This window comes from Sarcophilus harrisii, chromosome 3, assembly GCF_902635505.1.
Source record: "Sarcophilus harrisii chromosome 3, mSarHar1.11, whole genome shotgun sequence".
Taxonomy (NCBI): Eukaryota; Metazoa; Chordata; class Mammalia; order Dasyuromorphia; family Dasyuridae; genus Sarcophilus; species Sarcophilus harrisii.
Window position 1 is genome coordinate 248,108,589 of NC_045428.1, and position 19,990 is coordinate 248,128,578.

At 33.6% G+C, this 19,990-nt stretch overlaps 1 protein-coding gene across 1 annotated transcript in view; it reads left to right on the forward strand.

Annotated features, from left to right (window-relative positions):
* The window catches only part of EFHC2 (EF-hand domain containing 2), a 217,312-nt gene that overhangs the window by 59,905 nt on the left and 137,417 nt on the right, over positions 1-19,990 (forward strand). Inside the window, exon 2 of the mRNA XM_031959378.1 lies at positions 6,641-6,829. Within this exon, the coding sequence (XP_031815238.1) occupies positions 6,641-6,829 (189 nt within the window). The remainder of the gene's footprint in view (positions 1-6,640; positions 6,830-19,990) is intronic.

Sequence of the window (19,990 nt, forward strand, 5' to 3'; positions counted from 1 at the left end):
GATGACAGGAAAAATAATGATGATTGTTGGAGGGGATGTGGGAAAACTGGGACATTGATTCATTGTTGGTGGAGTTGTGAACGAATCCAACCATTTTGGAGAGTAGTTTGGAACTATGCTCAAAAAGTTATCAAACTGTGCATACCCTTTGATCCAGCAGTGTTACTACTGGGATTATATCCCAAAGAGATTATAAAGAAGGGAAAGGGACCTGTATGTGCACGAATGTTTGTGGCAGCCCTTTTTGTAGTGACTAGAAACTGGAAACTGAATGGATGTCCATCAGTTGGAGAATGGTTGAATAAATTGTGGTATATGAATATTATGGAATCTTACTGTTCTGTAAGAAATGACCAACAGGATGATTTCAGAAAGGCCTGGAGAGACTTACACGAACTGATGCTGAGTGAAATGAGCAGGACCAGGAGATCATTATATACTTCAACAACAATACTAGATGATGACCAGTTCTGATGGATCAGGCCATCCTCAGCAACGAGATCAACCAAATCATTTCTAATGGAGCAGTAATGAACTGAACTAGCTATACCCAGAAAAAGAACTCTGGGAGATGACTAAAACCATTACATTGAATTCCTCAATCCCTATATTTATGCACACCTGCATTTTTGATTTCCTTCACAAGCTAATTGTACAATAATTCAGAGTCTGATTCTTTTGTACAGCAAAATAATGTTTTGGTCATGTATACTTATTGTGTATCTAAGTTATATTTTAATATATTTAACATCTACTGGCCATCCTGCCATTTAGGGGAGGGGGTGGGGGGGGTAAGAGGTGAAGAATTGGAACAAGAGGTTTGGCAATTGTTAATGCTGTAAAGTTACCCATGTATATATCCTGTAAATAAAAGGCTATTAAATTAAAAAAAAAAAAAAAAAAAAAAAAAAAAGCTATTGCCTTTGACAAATAAAGCATTGTTTTAGACACAACTGAAAAAATAAAAACAAATACATATATACACAAACATGAGTATCCTTTAAAGATAAAATAGTCAAGAAAGACTAACAAGCACATAAAACATAAGAGAAAATCAAACCTAAAAATTCAGGTATCTATTTTGATAGAATACGGAATCAGGTTATAAATCTTTTTTTTAGTTGATAAATTTTGTTTTGACGTGGCAGACAAAACTAAAGAAATACACAAATAGACTATCAACAATGTGTATTTTCCTCCAAATAGCTAAGCATTGTAGTGCAAAAGAGTTTATTGTGACTGGTAGGTAGTTCCTGTGTAGCAGGCAGAAATTTCCATTAAAACATTTCTGAATCCACTTGACTATACTAACATATAGTGCATCTCTTCAATTTGTCCAAGCATATAATAAGAAACTTAGTCAGATTGTTGCTAAAATACTCATAACTACATTTCCCTTTTTACAAGTGAAAGCAGGAAATGCGGTTATTATGAAATTACTTATTTTTTATAAAGCCGGGCAGTTTTAAAATGATTGTTGTTTTTATTTTCTCATGCACTGTTCATTTAATCATGCATATTAAACAATTTTGCTTAGGATTTTTAGTAAATTTACTACTTTATGGTCGTTATAGTCTTTCTTCCCTTTTGTAAAAATTCAGGGCAACATTTTCTGGTCTCTAGTCCTGAGTGATCTGTCCTATTTTCAAAGATTCTTCACAGATTACTAAAAATGGTTCTCTAATAAATTCTACAAGTATCTTGGAAAGTACTTCTATTGATGATTTGAATTCATTGGGAGCAATTGAATACTGCCTAATGCATCTCCTGAGATAATATTGGTTTTTTATTTCTTGAATTTTTTCTTCCTCTACTTCCTAAGATGAAAATCATTCTTTTTATTTAAGAAGATGTAAGCAGGTCTTCCAGTAAATTGGTAAAACAAGAAGTCAGTCACAAGAAGAATGAAGTGAAAAGGGAATGGAACTGAATGTTAGAAGATATATGTTTTGTCTCTGTTGTCATTTTGAAAACTCAGTTAACTTTTGCAGGCTTGTTATCACTAGAAAATGACTAGATTGGACTAGATGATTTTTATAACTCCTGAATTTCAAAATCTGTGATATTATGATCTATGGGATAGTCTCAGTAAAAAGAATTTTTTAAATTAACTGATAAACCAAAAGCTAAGGACAAATAAAAAAATCACCAGAATTAGAGCTAACTTAGCAAAATAGAAAATAAATGAATAAATAAAACTAAAGACCTTGTTCTTGCAAAGAGATAAAAATCATTAGCAAATAAAAAAGATTAGAATAAAAAACCCACTAAAACCAAACTGGGAAAGGGAAGATAATAAAGTTAAAAAAGCCTTTTATACTTATGTCAAGAAAACAGAATAGAAAATAAATGAACGTACATTTATAACAATATTCATATTGACAATATAGGGAATAAATAACCTAAATAAATCAATATCAGAGTGAGAAATAGAACAGATCAGTGTTGATCTTCCATGTTAAAAGATACCAAGGCTAAGAGGCTTGACAAGTACATTCAATTAAACATTCAAAATGCAAATAACTTCTACTATAGTGGTACTCCATTAAAAAAAATGATACCTTATTTACATAAAAATCTCATGGACCCTTACCTACTTGAGAAAAATGTATGATGATAAGAATTCAATAATTTAGTAATGTTTTGAAATGAGTTTGTATTTTACTAATTACAATAGCATTTAATATACATATGAAAAATGGTAATATATGTGAGTGCATACTGGTTTTTTCAGTTTACTCCCTCATCTGATGCAGAAGTGTTTAAAAAAAAAATTTTTTTTTTATTTATATTAAGTTTTACTATGTTGTTTTAAGAGAAAAGGGTAATCATGACTTATAATTTAATTGAAACATCCCCCTCTGATTCTGTTGTTGATCTGTCATGTCCAACTCATCATCACCTTACTTGGGGTTTTCTTGGTAAAGATACAGAGGTGGTGTGTCATTTTCTTCTCTAGCTCATTTTATAGATGAGGAAACTGAGGCAAATAGGGTTAAGTGACTCACCCAGGATCACACAGCTAGTAAGTGTCTGAGGCCAGATTTGAAATCAGAAAGATGTCTTCCTGACTATAGGTTTGGTACTCTGCACTACAGTGCCACCTAGTAGCACTCCTCTTCCCCCTTCCACCACCCCCCCCTCCCCATAATTCATCAACTCTTCAGTAACTTAAAAGTCTTACAGTTGCCTAGAGAAACTGAGATTGTGACTTGTTTATAGTCACATAACTAGTAAATTTAAGAGGTACAATTTGAACCTGGATGTGTCTGACTCTATGGCTGTTCCTCTTTCCATTATGCTATTTTTCTCTACATATTTGATTGGAGCTAAATACAAATCAATTTAATGATGCTTGGCATGTATATGTGTGTGTGTTTATACACATATGTACACACATGTATGTATACATACATATATGCAAACATTCATATGTATGTATTTTTAAGTCTCCCAGCTCCATAGAGCTTCAGCATTGGTGGCCAGGACAAATTGGTCTCAACTATTTTCTACATACATATTTTACTTTCAGATCTCAAGTAATTCTGTCAAACAATAATTATTAAAAATTATTGGTATTTTCGTTCCAATGAAAAATGGAAAATAAATAATTGAAACACATATAAATTGATATAATTGACTAGCATTTGATAAATAAATTATCACAAATTATTGGAATATATTAAAAATTACTCATTAAATCAAAATATTAGGAAAATTAGATGATAATATGATAAAAATGAAATTAGATCTTATTCTCACAGCATATACTACAATAAATATTACATGAAGATTCTGAGCAGAAAGTTATAAATGAAAAGATAATGGAATGTTAACTTTTTTATAATTAGAATTTTTAAAAGATAGCTATCCAGAAAGCCAAAGAAATTATAAGAGAAGAGCTATATAAAATTAATTATTTAAAAATAAAAAAAAAAGGTTTTGTGTGACAGAAGACTGAATAAAAAAGAGAGAATGGGGAAAAACTTTTATAATAAATATTTCTGTTAAATTTCAACATCTCAAACATCTCATACATTTATAAATAAGATCCATTTTTCTTTGGATAAAGAGTCACTATGAGCAAATAGTTCTCAAAAGAATATACATTATCTATCACTTGGAAGATTTCAAACTTTCTGGTTGTCATATAAAATAAAACAACTTTGTTACCACTTTACACCTAGCAAAATGACAATAATAGTGTAAGGTAATAAAATTGAATGCTGACATACTTATGAAAAAGCAAGCATACTATTATTCTTTTTATAAATTGGTGCAACAGAATGCCAACAGAAATATCCAAATCCTTTGATCCATTTTTAAGGTGCCCTACGGTTGTTATTGAGTGGGAAGGAAAACATCTATTTGTAGAAAAATTTTCCTAGGGCTTCCATTTACAATAACAGAACAAAACAAAAGCTAGAAATATTCTATGTATTCTTTAGTCAGGCAATTTGACTGAAGAAATTATGATATAAATTTGTAATTAAATGGTATTTTGCCATGGAATATTTATGATGTTTCAGTTATGAAGAACTGAAAGACTGTATAGGAAGACTTTTATGAACTAATGCAGAACAATATAGAAATAGAGCCAAAGTGGAGATATATACACTTGATGAAGTTTGAGGCAGGGCAGAGAGTTGTGAGAACCCCATCTGGTCAGCACAGATCAAGAATTCGTAAAGGAATTTACGAACCCGAAAAGTTAGACTGGCAAAAAGTTTGTTGGAACTGAGAAGTTAGCCTTTGCTACGAGGATGACTTCTGAGTGACAAAGTCCTGACAGAGAGATAAACAAGGCATGTAGAGAAATCCTGTCAGAGAGATAAACAGGTGTGTGTTAACACTGAGAAGGGGGGTGGGATGTCTCTTCTCAGCTTTCAGGGTCCTGGCAGGCAGCTCAAGGAGAGAAAGGGGTTCCTTGACAAGGCATGGTCTTGCTTTGGGCCTCTGCCAGGTCCTACTAGGGAAATGGAGGCTGACACTGAGAGGAGAATGCCTTCTCAGTGGGCAGGATCCTAGAAGCAGCAAGCTCCTTTGGACCTTCTGCAAAGAAAGGAGTTTAAAATGGCCATTTTTTAAAGGAAATCAGACAGAAATTTCAATGGAATGAGATTCCATCAATGCTGTCACTGCCCCCAGGCCTAGCTACTACTAGCATGAGCCAATTTTTCAGCTCAATAGAAATCTAGATCTCCAGCTAAATGATACTACTTAAGTTTGAGCTAAGTAGAGAGTGGTCCTGGACTCAGCTTGTCCCATCAAGATAACAGAATGAAACTACTTTATCTCGATTCCCTAGGATGGATTTTTCCCAGGGGAGAGTTTCAAGGAGAGTTTCTCAAGCATTTCCCCCCAAATCAGAGGAAAGCTTCAGGGTTCCCCCTATCACACTGACTAGTTTACCAGTAACCATAGTAGTGTCATTTAAAGCTGAAATTATACACAGAAAACAATTTTTGGAGCCTTTTCAAAATTACAATGTGATTAAAAAATTAAAATTGTTATTAATAACATAACTCTAAAGGTTTATAATGCACAATTATTTATAATTCATTTTTGTTTGTGTAGTTAAATATTTTTGTTAACATTACAATTTTGTATTATATGTATATCTATTTTTACGTGTGTGTGTGTTTATATGTTGGGTTGAGGGGCAGAGAAAAAATAGAGGGAGTAGTAGTTGAGTGGTTTTGCTTTCTTTATCTTTATTCCAGTAATCAATCAACAAATTCTTATTTTGGGTTGTTTGCACTTATTTAGGAAATAAGGACTTCATCATTTAAAGGATCTATGATCTCATTGGTGGGGATAATACTTTTACTCATATTATGTAGGATGGGTGCTAGACCCCCTTTCCCAAATTAACTAATCTGAGACATTTTTAGGTACAAAGAGAAAGCATTTATTTAATTCCTGTAGGGAAAGGCCCAGGCACACCTGGGAGCCATCCTAACTCCCGCCTAATTCCCAGACAGCTGGAAGTAGAACAAACAGTTAAATAGGAAAAGGCCCAAGCCTTTTCATCGGATAGACTAAAAGGACGTAATCAATTCTTGACCAATGGTCACCACGGTTGTCTGCTTCCAGTGGGCCACTTCACTTCTGGTAACTTCACTAACTTCCTGCATTGCAGAGTTCAAGACTGAGAATAGGGATCCTGTGACTTCATCTTCTTCCTGCTCTGGGAAGAGGGATCATGTGACTTAGGCCTAATTTCACTACTGAGAAATACTTCATCCAATCAGTCACATTCATACCTCACTAGGAAGTTTTAATGAGTTGTGGCCAAAACATTTTCATTCTGAGGTGATCAGTCATGAATCTCTCTTAATTTAGATAGTTTGGTACTCAGATGACAAACAGTAGAATCTTCCATAGCTTATGCTTAATTGATAGCTTTGGAAAAACCAACATTTCTGCTATGCCCCAGGGAAGAATTTAAGAAAGAATCTAGTAGGTGAACAAATAAAAAATTTAGCAATCCATTTAGATATAACAAATGTTTATTATATTTTCCAGGAATTTTGAAGTGGGGAAACTAATGTTAAAAAAAAATTTATATTAAAGATAAAAAAAAATTAAAAAAAAATCAAATGCTCAACTTTGGGTATATTGTTTTTTATATTCACAGCTTGGGAAAGAAAAGTTCCATAAATCTCAGCACTGGGGCTTTTGCAACTCTATTGGTATGCTAACAAATGAAGATAAGCCTGGAATAGGTGGTGAACCTCTGCTTGGACGCTGTCAAAAATCCAAATTTAGCATTTATCCTAGAGGAGTAGGAAGTGAAGTTCCATCGTGGGTAGCATTTGACAAACAGGTATGTTATTGATCTTATTAGAAATACAGTTGTAAACACTAAAAAAAAAAAAAAAAAAAAAAAATGCAGTTATTTTGGCACCAGGACAAACAGCAACAATTATGGGAGGAATAGGAAAAGCTTCAGGTCTGAGACTGAATTTGAATGCATTTGGGAAAATGGTGGTAAGAGTAGGCTGGAACAGTTATTTGTTAAGAGCTTTTTCCCAAAATAAATAAATATAGACTGGCCCTAAGAATAATAGATCCTTTTTATTTCCATTTTGCCTTTCGGTGTAAAAAGATCTGACAGTTTTATTTCAAAACTCATTGAAATGTAATGTTTAGGCACTTCTTTTTTGTTTTTTTGTTTTTTTTTCCCAGTCATGATATTTCAAACAGTCTGAAAATTCTTAAATATTTTTCTCCTCAGTCCCTTTTCCAGGTCAATTGGTTTTGCTATGAAAAAGATAACTTGCATTTTCTTCTATTTCCCCTCTCCTCTCCATCCCAGGCCTTTTGACATTTTTTTTTTTTAAAGTCTTCTGGTCTCCTGGAGTGATTTGCTTCTATTTGGTCCATTTAGATTTTCAAGGGGTTTATTGGTTCTGTAGTTCTCATGCCAGCTGTTAATTCCCTTTCCTATTCTTGCATAGTTCTCATTTCTTTCCTATTTTTCTCAAAAACTTTCATTCCATTTATTAAAAACAAACAAACAAACAAAAAAAACAAACAAACAAAAAAAACTCTCCTTAACCTTTTCTTTTAATTCTTGCTTCAAATTTCTTAGCAATCCTAGTTGAGATTATGCTTAAATTATGTTCTTTTTGTAGAAAATACTTGTAGCTGTTTTAGAGTCCTTCTTTTTTTTTTGGGGGGGGGGGCAGGAGCGGAGAGGCGGCATGTGTAACAGTAAGATTCCTGATAGATTCAATCCATATCAGCCAAGTAGGAAGTTCTTTTGGTTCAGAGTAAAAGAACTGTAGGTTCCCCTTTGATGTGGGATTCCTGCAGAATAAACTAGACTTTGGGAGTGAGACTCTGCTCACTGCTATTGCTATTGCCACTGGTTTCTCAACTTTTTCTTTTCGGAATACTCTGCCCTGGGGTCTCTGTTCCTGTTCCCCTAGGCAGGTCTTCTAGTCTGTTTGCCCTGGCTCTATGATTTGGAACTTCATAGTGGATGGCAAAGCTTCTATTTGACTATCTCTGTCACAGTGCCCTGGTATGGGTTCTGGGATGCTTTCATAAGGGGCTGGAACTTCTCTTACATTCATGTTCAGCTTGGGTGCTGGAGTGTTTGTAGTGGAATATGGAGATTGATCTCTCTGTTTACCTGTGAATGTGCCAGTCACCTGGACAAATGATGCATTGCGACTATATCAGGATTTCACCATCAAAATCAGTTTGGTGCATTTTCTAAATCACTTTGGAGAAGATCATGGAACTGAATCATTGTACTGTTTCCTATCACTCTGCAATCTTGTCTTCTCTCTCCTCTTCTCTCCTCCCCTTCCCTCCCTGTGTCCTTTTAGGTCAAATAGGATGCATTAATTCACCACAAGATTATATGGATTTTATTAGAGAATCCATTCCCTAATCAAATTTTCCTTTAGAAGTTATGGGCTCGTTTTTTTTCTCTTCAGTTTCATTGTTGTAAAGGCACAATTGATATTACTCTATGAGCCTTGAACTAACCTCCCCTCCCTGCCAAACAAAACAAAACAAAACGCAAATAAACCAAAAAAACAAGGTTTAGGTCAATCACCTTAAATAGTTGTTCTTATAGGTATGGGAAGAGATAATATTGTTTAGTTACCTTAGTCTTGGGATTCACAGTAGAAATGTCTTATCATATATCCCACATGTAATGAAAGCAGATATTATATTTGTGTGCATCTTGAGAAGGAATAGGAGTTAGCTTTTGTTTGCTCTCTTTTACTTTTCACCTTTATTCCATTAATCAACATTGATTGAAACATATAATTTTATCCTAGAGAGAATTCTATTAGCCAATTTATGACCTAATATAAAATCCTAAATTGGTACATGGACCCCTAATTTTTTTTCCTTTTTTTTTATTATAGCTTTTTATTTACAAGATATATGCATGGGTAATTTTTTTTAGCATTGACAATTGCAAAACCTTTTGTTCCAATTTTCCCCCTCCTTCCTCTCACCCCCTCCCCCAGATGGCAGGTTGACCAATACATGTTAAATATGTTAAATACAATATATGTATACATATCCATACAGTTATTTTGCTGCACAAAAAGAATCAGACTTTGAAATAGTATACATTTAACCTGTGAAGGAAATAAAAAATGCAGGTGGACAAAAATAGAGGGATTGGGAGTTCTATGTAGTGGTTCACACTTATTTCCCAGAGTTCTTTTGCTGGGTGTAGCTAGTTCAATTCATTGCTTCTCTATTGGAACTAATTTGGTTCATCTCATTGTTGAAGAAAGTCAGGTCCATCAGAATTGATCATCATAGAGTATTGTTGCTGAAGTATATAGTGGTCTCCTGGTCCTGCTCATTTCACTCAGCATCAGTTCATGTAAGTCTCTCCAGGCCTTTCTGAAATCATCCTGCTGGTCATTTCTTACAGAACAATAATATTCCATAATATTCATATACCACAATTTATTCAGCCATTCTCCAATTGATGGGCATCTTCTCTGTTTCCAGGTTCTGGCCACTACAAAGAGGGCTGCCACAAACATTCTTGCACATACAGGTCCCTTTCCCTTCTTTGGGGTATAAGTCCAGTAGTAACACTGCTGGATCAAAGGGTATGCACAGTTTGATAACTTTTTGAGCATAGTTCCAAATCTTTCTCCATAATGACTGGATGTATTCACAATTCCACCAACAATGTATCAGTGATGGACCCCTATTTTTAAGAAATTATTTGTGTGCCTTATGTAGGTTATAGATTTCTACCTCCCCCCTTTTTTTCTTTTCTAGTTTTGTTACCTACAGTAGGATTCATAATAAATGCCCAATAAATACACTTTTAAAAAAAATATGTTTAGGTAGCTTTGTGTAATTGTTTTCTATTGCCCGCATCCCCAAAGGTAGCTTTGTGCTATGGTTTCCAGTAAACAAATTGTGAAGGGCCCAGGGATAACAGATTCTCTTTTTTGGTCCTGGCTTCATAAGGGAGTGGTGACAGCATTTGAGGCAGCACATTCTATTGAATAGTTAATGCTGCTCCAAGTATATTAAACTATTCTCTTACATTTTTTTCAAGTTGTAAGTTATATTTTAAAAATATTTAATTTATAATTTTGAAACCATATTTTATAGTCTTTTAGTTGGTTATAAAATTACGTAGAATATTTTATGAGGCTGGTATAATTTTAGCTTCAGACTATTTGAGAAGCTGCTTTAGTAGCTTAGAGACTGCAGTACTGACTAAATGGAACATAATTCCTTCAGGTTTTTGCTGTTGTTGTTGGTCAGCTTCTATTAAATATTCATTAAGGTTGAGATCAGATACTAAAGCTATGAAATATTTACTTGCTTTAATGAGGCTATGAACCACATACTGCATCTTAGTTAATACCCAGGACAAATATTTAGGCACTTTCTAAATTAGGAGGTCCATAAACAAATCAAGACCTGTTAATTGTGTTCTTTTTGAAATTAGCCTTACCCCAACTCTTACATGGGGAATACGTAAGCTTTCAGGTGATAGCATCATATTTAAAATTATTGACATAGTTATAAAATATAATATCTTAACATGAAGTAACATTCTTCTCCCATTTTTCAGTAGATCTGAAAATCTCCATTATAATGCATGGTTCAGACTGCAGATTCCCAGATAGGATGTGGTTGCAAGGAACCTGGAGAGCAACAGTAGATTTCTTTTATCATTTTAAGTTTATGGTTTGGCACTTTATGATTTTTGGTTGTTGGAATCACATATGACCGGTTACAGAATCATACATTTAGACCTGAAATGTAATCTTAGAGATCATTTAGTCAGTTAACTCACTTTATAGAGGAGAAAACTGATTAGCGAAATTCAATGACTTGTTCCATATCAGGCCCTCATGCTGTTTCCATAACCATTTGCTATCTCTGGAGAAATAATCTGGAAACATATATAATAGAATTATGTAGAATGTCAGCTTATGTTTTTCTTTTCTTTTGCAACTTATAGTATTTGCCCTAATTTGGTTTGCTATTTTATGTAAATAGCTTTAATAAGCAGGAGAGAAAAGGCAAATGTTACTATATGCAATATTATTGTAATGTTATACAGTGTATGTAATGCAATGTGATTGTATTGTTAATATTTGTAATGGCAAAGACTGATAACTTGCTAAAATTTTTTTAGTTCCTAAATACTTAGAATTAATGCATGGTTGTTTTGCATTATTATTATTATTTTTTAACATTTTTATTATTTCTTTTAAGTAACTCTTTTAATTATTCTGAATTTGAGAAATGTATAACAAAATGAATACTAATATAATCCAATCATTGTAATCCCTACATCTTGTAGGGATTAGTTTTTATTTGAGAATGAGATTGAATTGAGATGTAGTTGCATCCCCTTCATTTTAGAGAACCATGGATTTAAAATTAAAAAGGATTTTGGAGACCATCTCATGTAGTCTTCTCATCTAACAGAGAAGGAAAATGAGACCCAGGGAGCTTTAAATGATGTGACAAACATGCTGAGTGTTTATGTCACTCTTCCAAGGCCACTCATGGTTAGTAATAAAGCTAGTCCTAATTACAGTTAGTAACAGAAGCAGTTAAGCCTCCAAGTTGTATGTCCTTTCAACCACAATATCTTATGAGAATGGTGAAATTGTGATCTAAGATATATATTTATTTTTTTCTCAATGGTATGCAATCTATGTAGGTTAAGTATGTGCCATCCTTTTAAACATATTTCCATATTTTTCATATTGTGCAAGAAAAATCAGACCTAAAGGGGAAAAAAAAATCCACAAGAAAGAAAACAAATAAAAACAAACAACAAAAGGTGAAAATGCTATGCTTCGATTTACATTCAGTCTCTATCATTCTCTCTCTGGATGTGATTGGCATTTTCCATCCCTTGGAATTGCCTTGAATCACTGCATTGTTGAGAAGAGCCAAGTCTGTCACAGTTGATCATCACATAAAAGATGTATTTATAAAGAGAATAAGAACAGTATGACTAAGCTAAATGTTTAAACTAAAAATATGTACTGTTTTTGAGTGTTTTCTTCAAAGTAGGGACAAACTCCAACAGTCCTTCACCTTTCAATAGCATCTTTCATTTCCTTCAAGGTGATAAAAAAATATTTTAATTGTATGGATATGGATATTTTAGTCATTTTTCTTTGCATGATTTTCAAATTGCTTTCCAGATTCTATAGCTTTCTCTCTTTGAAAGGCTAGTTTTTCAACAAAAAGAAAAACATCTATCCAGAGTCTAAGGTCAAGTAGGAAAAAAGACTCATATCATGGTAATGTTTAACATTTTTAGTTTTATGCATTAGTCAGAACATAAAGTAGTATTTTTTTTAATTAAAATGTTATGGATAGCTTGCTTTTATGTCACCTATATTTCACATTGGATTTCTCTCTCAGCCCACACTCAGAAAGGCATCATTTATCACAATAAATTTAAGAAAAGGTAGGGAAAAAAAGTTCAGGAAAACTAATCAATTTACCAGAATATTCTGATTATATATGAAATGTTTATACCCATTGTTTCCTCATCTCTGCAAGAATGGGAGCAAAGGAAGATATCTTCTTCTATCTCTGCTTTGGGCCAATCTTGTTCATTATAATTTCATTGCATTCGGTTTCAGTTGTTTTGTTAACAATAATACTAATGATAATGATAGTAATAATAATAATAAATCAGATTTACATAGTATGTGTGAGGCACTGAACTAAATGTTTCATAGAGATTATTAGTTTGATTTGCACAATAACTTTCTTTTGAGAAAACTGAAGTAAATCAAAGTTAAGTAATTTGGCCGAAGTTACACAGCTTTTAAATGTAGAAGGTTGCATTTGAATCCAGCTCTTCCTGACTCCAGGTCCAGGACTTTTATCCATTGAGAAAAGGTTTCTTATATATTAATGAATTGTTGTATATATTATTTTTCTGGTTCTCACTTCATAAGTTCTTGTATGGTCACATTTATAATTTCTTATATCTCAGTAATATTGCATTCATGTGCCACAGTTTGTTTAGCCATTCCCAGGTCAATGACCAGCTACTTTGCCATTCTTTTATAATTCAAAAATGTTGCTATAAATATTTCTGTGTATATGAGACTTTTTTTTGTTTGTTTGTTTTGTTTTTTTTTCCATTGATCTTTTTCTTAAATTTGTCTAGCTATAGAATCTCTGGGTCAAAGGATAGCTAGATTTCATTTACTTTCTTAATGTAGTTTCAAATTATTTTCCAGTGACAATATTAATCTATCAATAATACATTAATGTGTCTATTTTTTTCAACCTCTCAAAACAATGACAGTTATATAGAAATGCTATTTTTTTTGAGGAGTGGAAGTGGGAATGGGGTTACTTTCTTATGCTGCAATTTTACTGAAGCTGTTTTCTTAGTTTTTTTTTTTTTTTTTTTTTTTTTTTTTTGCTTAAACCATCATTTCATCATCAACTAGGAATAGATTTTTCACCTCCTTTTGCCCAATTCTATGCCTTTATTTCTCTTTTTGGTATCACTAGCATTTCTAGAATTGTGTCAAATAATAGTAGGGAAAAGAGACATCCTTGATTTTCTCCCCTATTTACTAGAAAAACTTGTGTTTCTCTGTTGCTTTTAATTGTAGCTTTTGGTTTAGATAGATTATTTTTTATTATAATAAAAAAACAGATTCTTCAACACCTATATAATTTTTTTTAAAGCAAAAATGAAATTCATACTTTATCAAAACTTTTTCTTTATTTATTATTCCCTCTTTCCTCATGCATTTTCCTCATTCCTCATTTTCCTCATTTCCTCATACTCCTAACTCTGTTTTTCATTCTTACTCACTGAGTTTTCATTCCCCCTACCCCTTAACTCTTTCCTATGTCAACAGTCCTATACTGGCTACATTATCTTCCTTTATTTATCTCAACCCCTTGGAAACTTGTTCAACTCTATCCTATCTTACATTCTCAAATCCTTTTTTCTTTGTCCTATAATCTTACCAAATACTAATCTTACTCAGTCTTCGTTTGCTCCTATCCATATGCTTTTGAATAGATCTGGAGAAAGTCATAAGACTGCCATGTGGGTCTGCCATGGATTTATGTTATCTAATATCAATTGAATTTTTACTGTAGCAAGTCAATCTTTCCTTCACTTTCTTCCCCTTTAGTCCTGTTTCTGATAAAGAAATGATTCTTCTCCTTACCAAAACCTATTCTTCTACATTTACACCCTTCTGTGTAGATCCTAATACCCTCCTCTCTACTTCAGCAGATTTTCCCCCAACTCTCTAATCTTCATTCTCTCCCTAGCTGTTTGTATTTTAGCTGTTGCCCATGATGATAATGATGATAACATTTTAATATAGTGCTTTAAAATTTATCAAATATTTTAGAAATAGCTCATTTTCACAACAGCTCTGGTGTTATTATCCTCATTTCACAGATGAGGAAGCATAAATATACCTCTATTTCCTACATCTTTAACGAACTCTCACTTCAACCATCTTCACTATCTAATAATGTATCTCATCTCCTTTCTTTCTGCACTAAACTCCTTGAGAAATCCATTTATAATTTCCTTTAAATTTTCCATTTTTGCTCTCCTCCTTTTGTTCTAAATTTTTATTTTTGTTTTTTTTCTGAGAACACAGTTGTAACTCTTGTTTTTTGGACTTAACTGATGCATAGCAAATGTTCTAACCTCATATTTTGAATCCATGTTTCTTTGATTTTTAGATTTATTTTTCATATAAACAACAAATTGTGAAGTTTCCAACACTTTCATTTTATTTATGGATTATTTAGTCCATTCACATTTTAAATCATTTTAAATTATGAAAGTTATGATTATTTGTCCTTCCATTTATCTTTAGTATATTTAGATTCTTTTAATATCTCTTCTTTAGAATTAATACTTTGCTGTAATCTCCTTGATAATATTTTATTTAAAATTTTTGCATCAATATTCATTAGGGACATTGGTCTACATATTTTTTTTCTGGGTTTTGGCTCTTCCTGGTTTAGTAGGTATCAGCACTATATTTGTGTTAGAGAAGGAATTTGGTAGGACTCCTTTGTTTTTCCAAATAGTTTATATAGTATTGGAATGGTTGAAGTCATTTTTCTTTCTTGTGTTTCCCCATTGTTTGAGATGTTGCAAGTTAAATAATCTGCTTATATTTAGTTTTTATTTGTTGAAATCCTTCAGTGCCTCTCTTTTATTGAATATACAAGTTTTTTCATTGATAGGGTCAGAAAAAGCAAAAAAACACTGTACACAGTAACAACAAGTTTTTATGATGATCAACTGTGATGGACTTAGCTCTTGTCAGTAATATGGTGATTCAAGGGAATTCCAATAAACTGGAGATGCAAAATGCCATCTGCATTTCAGAGAGATGATAATGGACACCATGGATTACATGGTATTTTCACCTTCATTGTTATTGTTTGTTTGTTTGTTTCTTTCTTGTGTTTTTTCCCTTTTGATCTGATTTTTCTTATACAACATGACAAAAATGGAAATATGTTTAAAAGAACTGCACATATTTAACCTTTATCAGATTGCTTGCTGAATTGGGGAGGAAAGGTAAAAAAGAGGGGAGAAAAATTTGGAATGCAAAGTTAAGTTTTACAAAAAATGAATGTTGATAGTTAGGCTCAGATTTTTGGGGCACATTATTTTGAGTTGCATCTTTAGCTCCTTGCTTTTCTGAATATAGTATGTTATTTCCTTTTGTTTATGGTAGGTACAGAATATTCTTTTGTTACCTGAATTTATTCTTCTTTATATTTAAAGGTTTCTTGAAGAATTTGTTGCTTGTCATTGAAATTTTGATATATAGCTACTTAATGTGTTGGAGTTTTGTTGTGCCACAGTTCCCTTTTAATGACCTGACCCAGTTTTCCTAATTGTCCTACCTCACTTACTCTGCCCTAAGACCTCAGGTTATAACCATTCCCTCTTAATGTTTAATAGGATAAAGGTCTTATATCTTAGACATCATTAGAATATCAGGAGTCTTTCTGGTACCTTTCTCTATTATGTCATCTTAGGTGCCTCCCCCTCTTAGGTCATTTTAAACTTTTAATTTGTTGCACTAATTTGTGAGTATGTTTTTTAAACTGGCTGACGTTTTTTTCCTTTGGAACAGATTTTCAAAGCCTACTAGAGTAAAGGGCAACAAAACCTTATCTGATTGAAACTTAGGCAGGAGAAAACATTTGATTAGAATTTTAGGATGATTTTGAAATTGTGGGAAATAATTTTACTATTGCCTTTGCATGCCAGATTTGTTCTTAGTATTCTTTTGAGCAGTTTTAAAATTGTGGGAAATAATTTTACTGTTGCCTATGCAGTCTAGATTTAGTTATCTTTGAGTATAAGATAAGAACAATGGTTTGTTAAGGTGAAGTTCTGTTAACTTACCTGAAAGGGGTCACATGCCTCTAATTAGATAAAGTATATTACCTTCTGAAACTTTTGTAATTACTTTGGGTAACATTTTAATGCTTGAAATCCAGCTCTGCAGGACATGTGGGTTTTATGGAATCTTCCCCTTCTACCCCCAACAACACTGCTTTCTGCTACTTTAAAGGTTGGGTGGGGTTGGCATGTTTTGTCTTCAAAGGTGAAGATTAAACTCACCCCCACTGCTCTCTGCTATTTCAGCTATGGAACATCTAGTTAGCTTAGCCTGGGGTGCAGTTTAGCTCACTTTCCCTCCCTCCTGCCTCTTTGTATCTTTTGATACATAATGGTTTCTTTGGTTAAGGGATATGGTCATAAATGTGATCTATAATTTGGTAAAGCTATTTCTAAAAGTTTAATTGATATTTTAAAGAATCTTTCAGATTCTTTTATGTGGAATTGGATATTTTGTATAAGTTTTACTTGATTGTATTGCTTGTATCCTGAGGTTATGCCCATCATTTAAAGGGCTTCTGAAAATAATAATTTTTCTTTGTCCTTTTGAATATGTTTCTGTTAAACATGAAAGATAACTTGTGAACTTACTGAGACATTCTTACTGTTATAAATATAAGGTTATGGTAAATATATATATATATATATATATATATATATATATATATATGATTTATCCTTCATTGTTATTGTTTGTTTGTTTTTTTCTTTCTTGCATTTTGTATCCTGAGGTTTTCTTGGTTAATGTGATTTGTTATTGGAGATAAAATTTCTTGGGCTTGTATTTAATATCATTTGGGAGTTTTAAAGCTCCATTGGGACAATTATCTGGAGTAAACTGAGTTAAAGCAGCTATTTATCCTGCATGAGCTTAGGGCTCAGTTTTGATTGCTTATGTTATGTTATAGTTATGTCCCTGAATTGTTTCTTCCTATGAGTGATTTTTATGATCAGAGCAATGGTCAATAAGAAACTGTTAATGCAATTCAATTATGTCATACCTTGCTGTTTCCAATCTGATTATCTGTAATCATTATATCCTAAATACTTGGGCAAATAAGTATTTAGTCTGGTCATCTATCTGTTACTGGAAATTGTATCTGGATATTAAAGTTTTTTTTTTTTAAGGTTTCTAACTAATGAGAGGACAAAAGCCTAACTTCTGTTTTATCTGTTGGGACTATAGATAACAGCTGTTTGCCTGTCCTGTGAAGAAAACCTGTTAAGCTGCTGGCCAATCTATTTTTGCCTCTCCACATCTTGTAACAGTCCTTGTGGATCAGTCTTTCTATCTCAGAGTGTTCTAACCTTTCTTAGTTAGATTTGTGTTTTTTTGTTTCTAGATTTGGTCAAATTAAGATATATTGACTTGCTTCTGGGACCTAGATCAGCTTGAACTATTAGCACACCACACTACACCCATCTCCCCTCCCTGGACTGAGCATCTCCGCCCATCTTCAGCAGGAAGAAGTTTTTGAGAAGACCATTGCCCCTGTTCCTGATGTAATTTGGACTGATATGGGGGAGCGGGAAAGTGGTTGAATTATTGCTAAAATTTTAACTGCATTACTGTTTTTAAGACGGGATGGGAATTGTTAAACTTGTGTAACCACTGCTGTTATATCTGAGGGATTTTTTGTCTGTTGTGTAAATGTATATGTATATGATTCATTCTTGGGATTTACATGTGGGATGGTTATTTGACAATTCCTTTCCATGAGAAAAAAAGGGAGAAAGAGATAGAAAATTGGGGAAACTGGTATATTTTTCTCAAATGAGAACTCTTAGTTCCTATTCACATTGCCTTAGGTACTTCTGCCCCACCCCCTATCTCACTGGTTCAGATTGAATACTAAGTCCTTTTCCTTTTTACTCCTTATTTAAAGTTACTGGACTATGATTTGCTGGTTAAAACAAAACCATATGTTTTAACTTTGAAATTCCTTATTCTGTTGGCATTGTCCTGGCAGACTCAGTTTTTGGGATTAGTTTTTTAGAAACAACCAGAAATCAGACACCTGTTTTGGGATTAGCAGTCTCTCTGATCTGTTTCTCCACTTTTGTAACCCCAGTTCCTTAATTAGTATTTCAGCATTCTCAAAGGACCTTGCAGTTTTGTATCAGGCCTCTAAGAGTTCGGGGTTGCCTGCCTTGGTCTAACTGTACATAATCAGCTCAGAAATCTGGATACCAGTAGCAGCTCCTGTTCTATTGAGAGGGGACAGGTGGAACTACTCCAGGCTCCACTTTTTCCCCACTTTGGAGTCCCCAACAGATTTGGGGTACCCCTCTTAGGATGGTCAGCAGGACTGTCTTGAGCCCTGCTGCTCTATAAGCAGAGACTGAGTTAAATGTACAAATGACCACAGACTTAACTCATAGTGAACTGTCCATCTCAAACTGGATTCTTTGGCTGAGAAGCTCCCCAGTTGCAGAGGATCTGACATGCTAGCAACAGGAAGCCTTTGTACTGCCGTTAACTCTGGGATTATCAGGGAGATAGATACTTGTCCTCTCCATAAGTCCTTGCATTTTTCTAGTTTTATTTTGGTTTATTTCACATAGGATTGGTCAAAATTATGATGCTAAGACTTTCTAGAGGAAGGTAAATCAATGATTTAAATAGTCAGAAGAGAGAGAGTGTGGAATGTTGTGCCACGGTTCCTTTTTAATGTCCTGACCCAGTTTCTCTAATTGTCCTACCTCAGTTACTCTGCCCCAGGACCTCAAGCTATAATCCTTCCCTCTTGATTGATAGGATAAAGGATTTACATCTTAGACATTATTAGAATATCAGGAGCTTCTCCAGTACCTCCCTCCATTATGTCATCCTAGGTACCTCCCCCCATTAGATCATTCCCATATAGGTGCCTCCCCCATTAAGTTCCTTCTGAGATCTTTGGTAATTTGTCTTTCCCCTTTTATATTCTTCTGTCACTTATTTTCTGATTCCTTTTCTTTTATTGTTATGTTTAAATCTGGGGTTAGACTTATCTTATCTCCCACTTTGGGAAATTAACTTTTCATTGGCATTGGTTTTGAAAATAATTTCACTTTCCCAAATAATTTCTTACTGGACAGGGCTAGTTCTTGCTGAATTCTGTTTCCTTTTCCTTCAGATCTTGTACAACTGTACAAACCAGGGTCCCTGCTATAGTTTTTTCTGTTCTTCATTTCTCTGTGATGTCAGTATCTGACACTTTTTGCATATTTGAAGGAAGTAGATTTTCTGCCATTCTGGTATTCCCTAACTAGGGGGCTAACCTGAGCACAGCACAGTTTTCTACCTGTTATGTGTCTCACCTCATTATTATCTTCATATGGTTGGTCAGAGATGAAATTCATTGCTTGTTGTAACACAATGCTGGGGATGAAGGCAGGGGTTGGAATGTGCTGGCAGAGACTGCAGTATCAGGGATATTGCTGAGTGGATCCCAGAATGTGAATCAGACTGTTAGAGTTATTGATCCTGACTCCGAGTGTGGTGAAGGGTTGCTATCTAAGCCTAGGGATTAGATATCTCTACAGTTTATTTATAAAATAAGCCTAAAATAATAAGCCCAAAAAGACTTT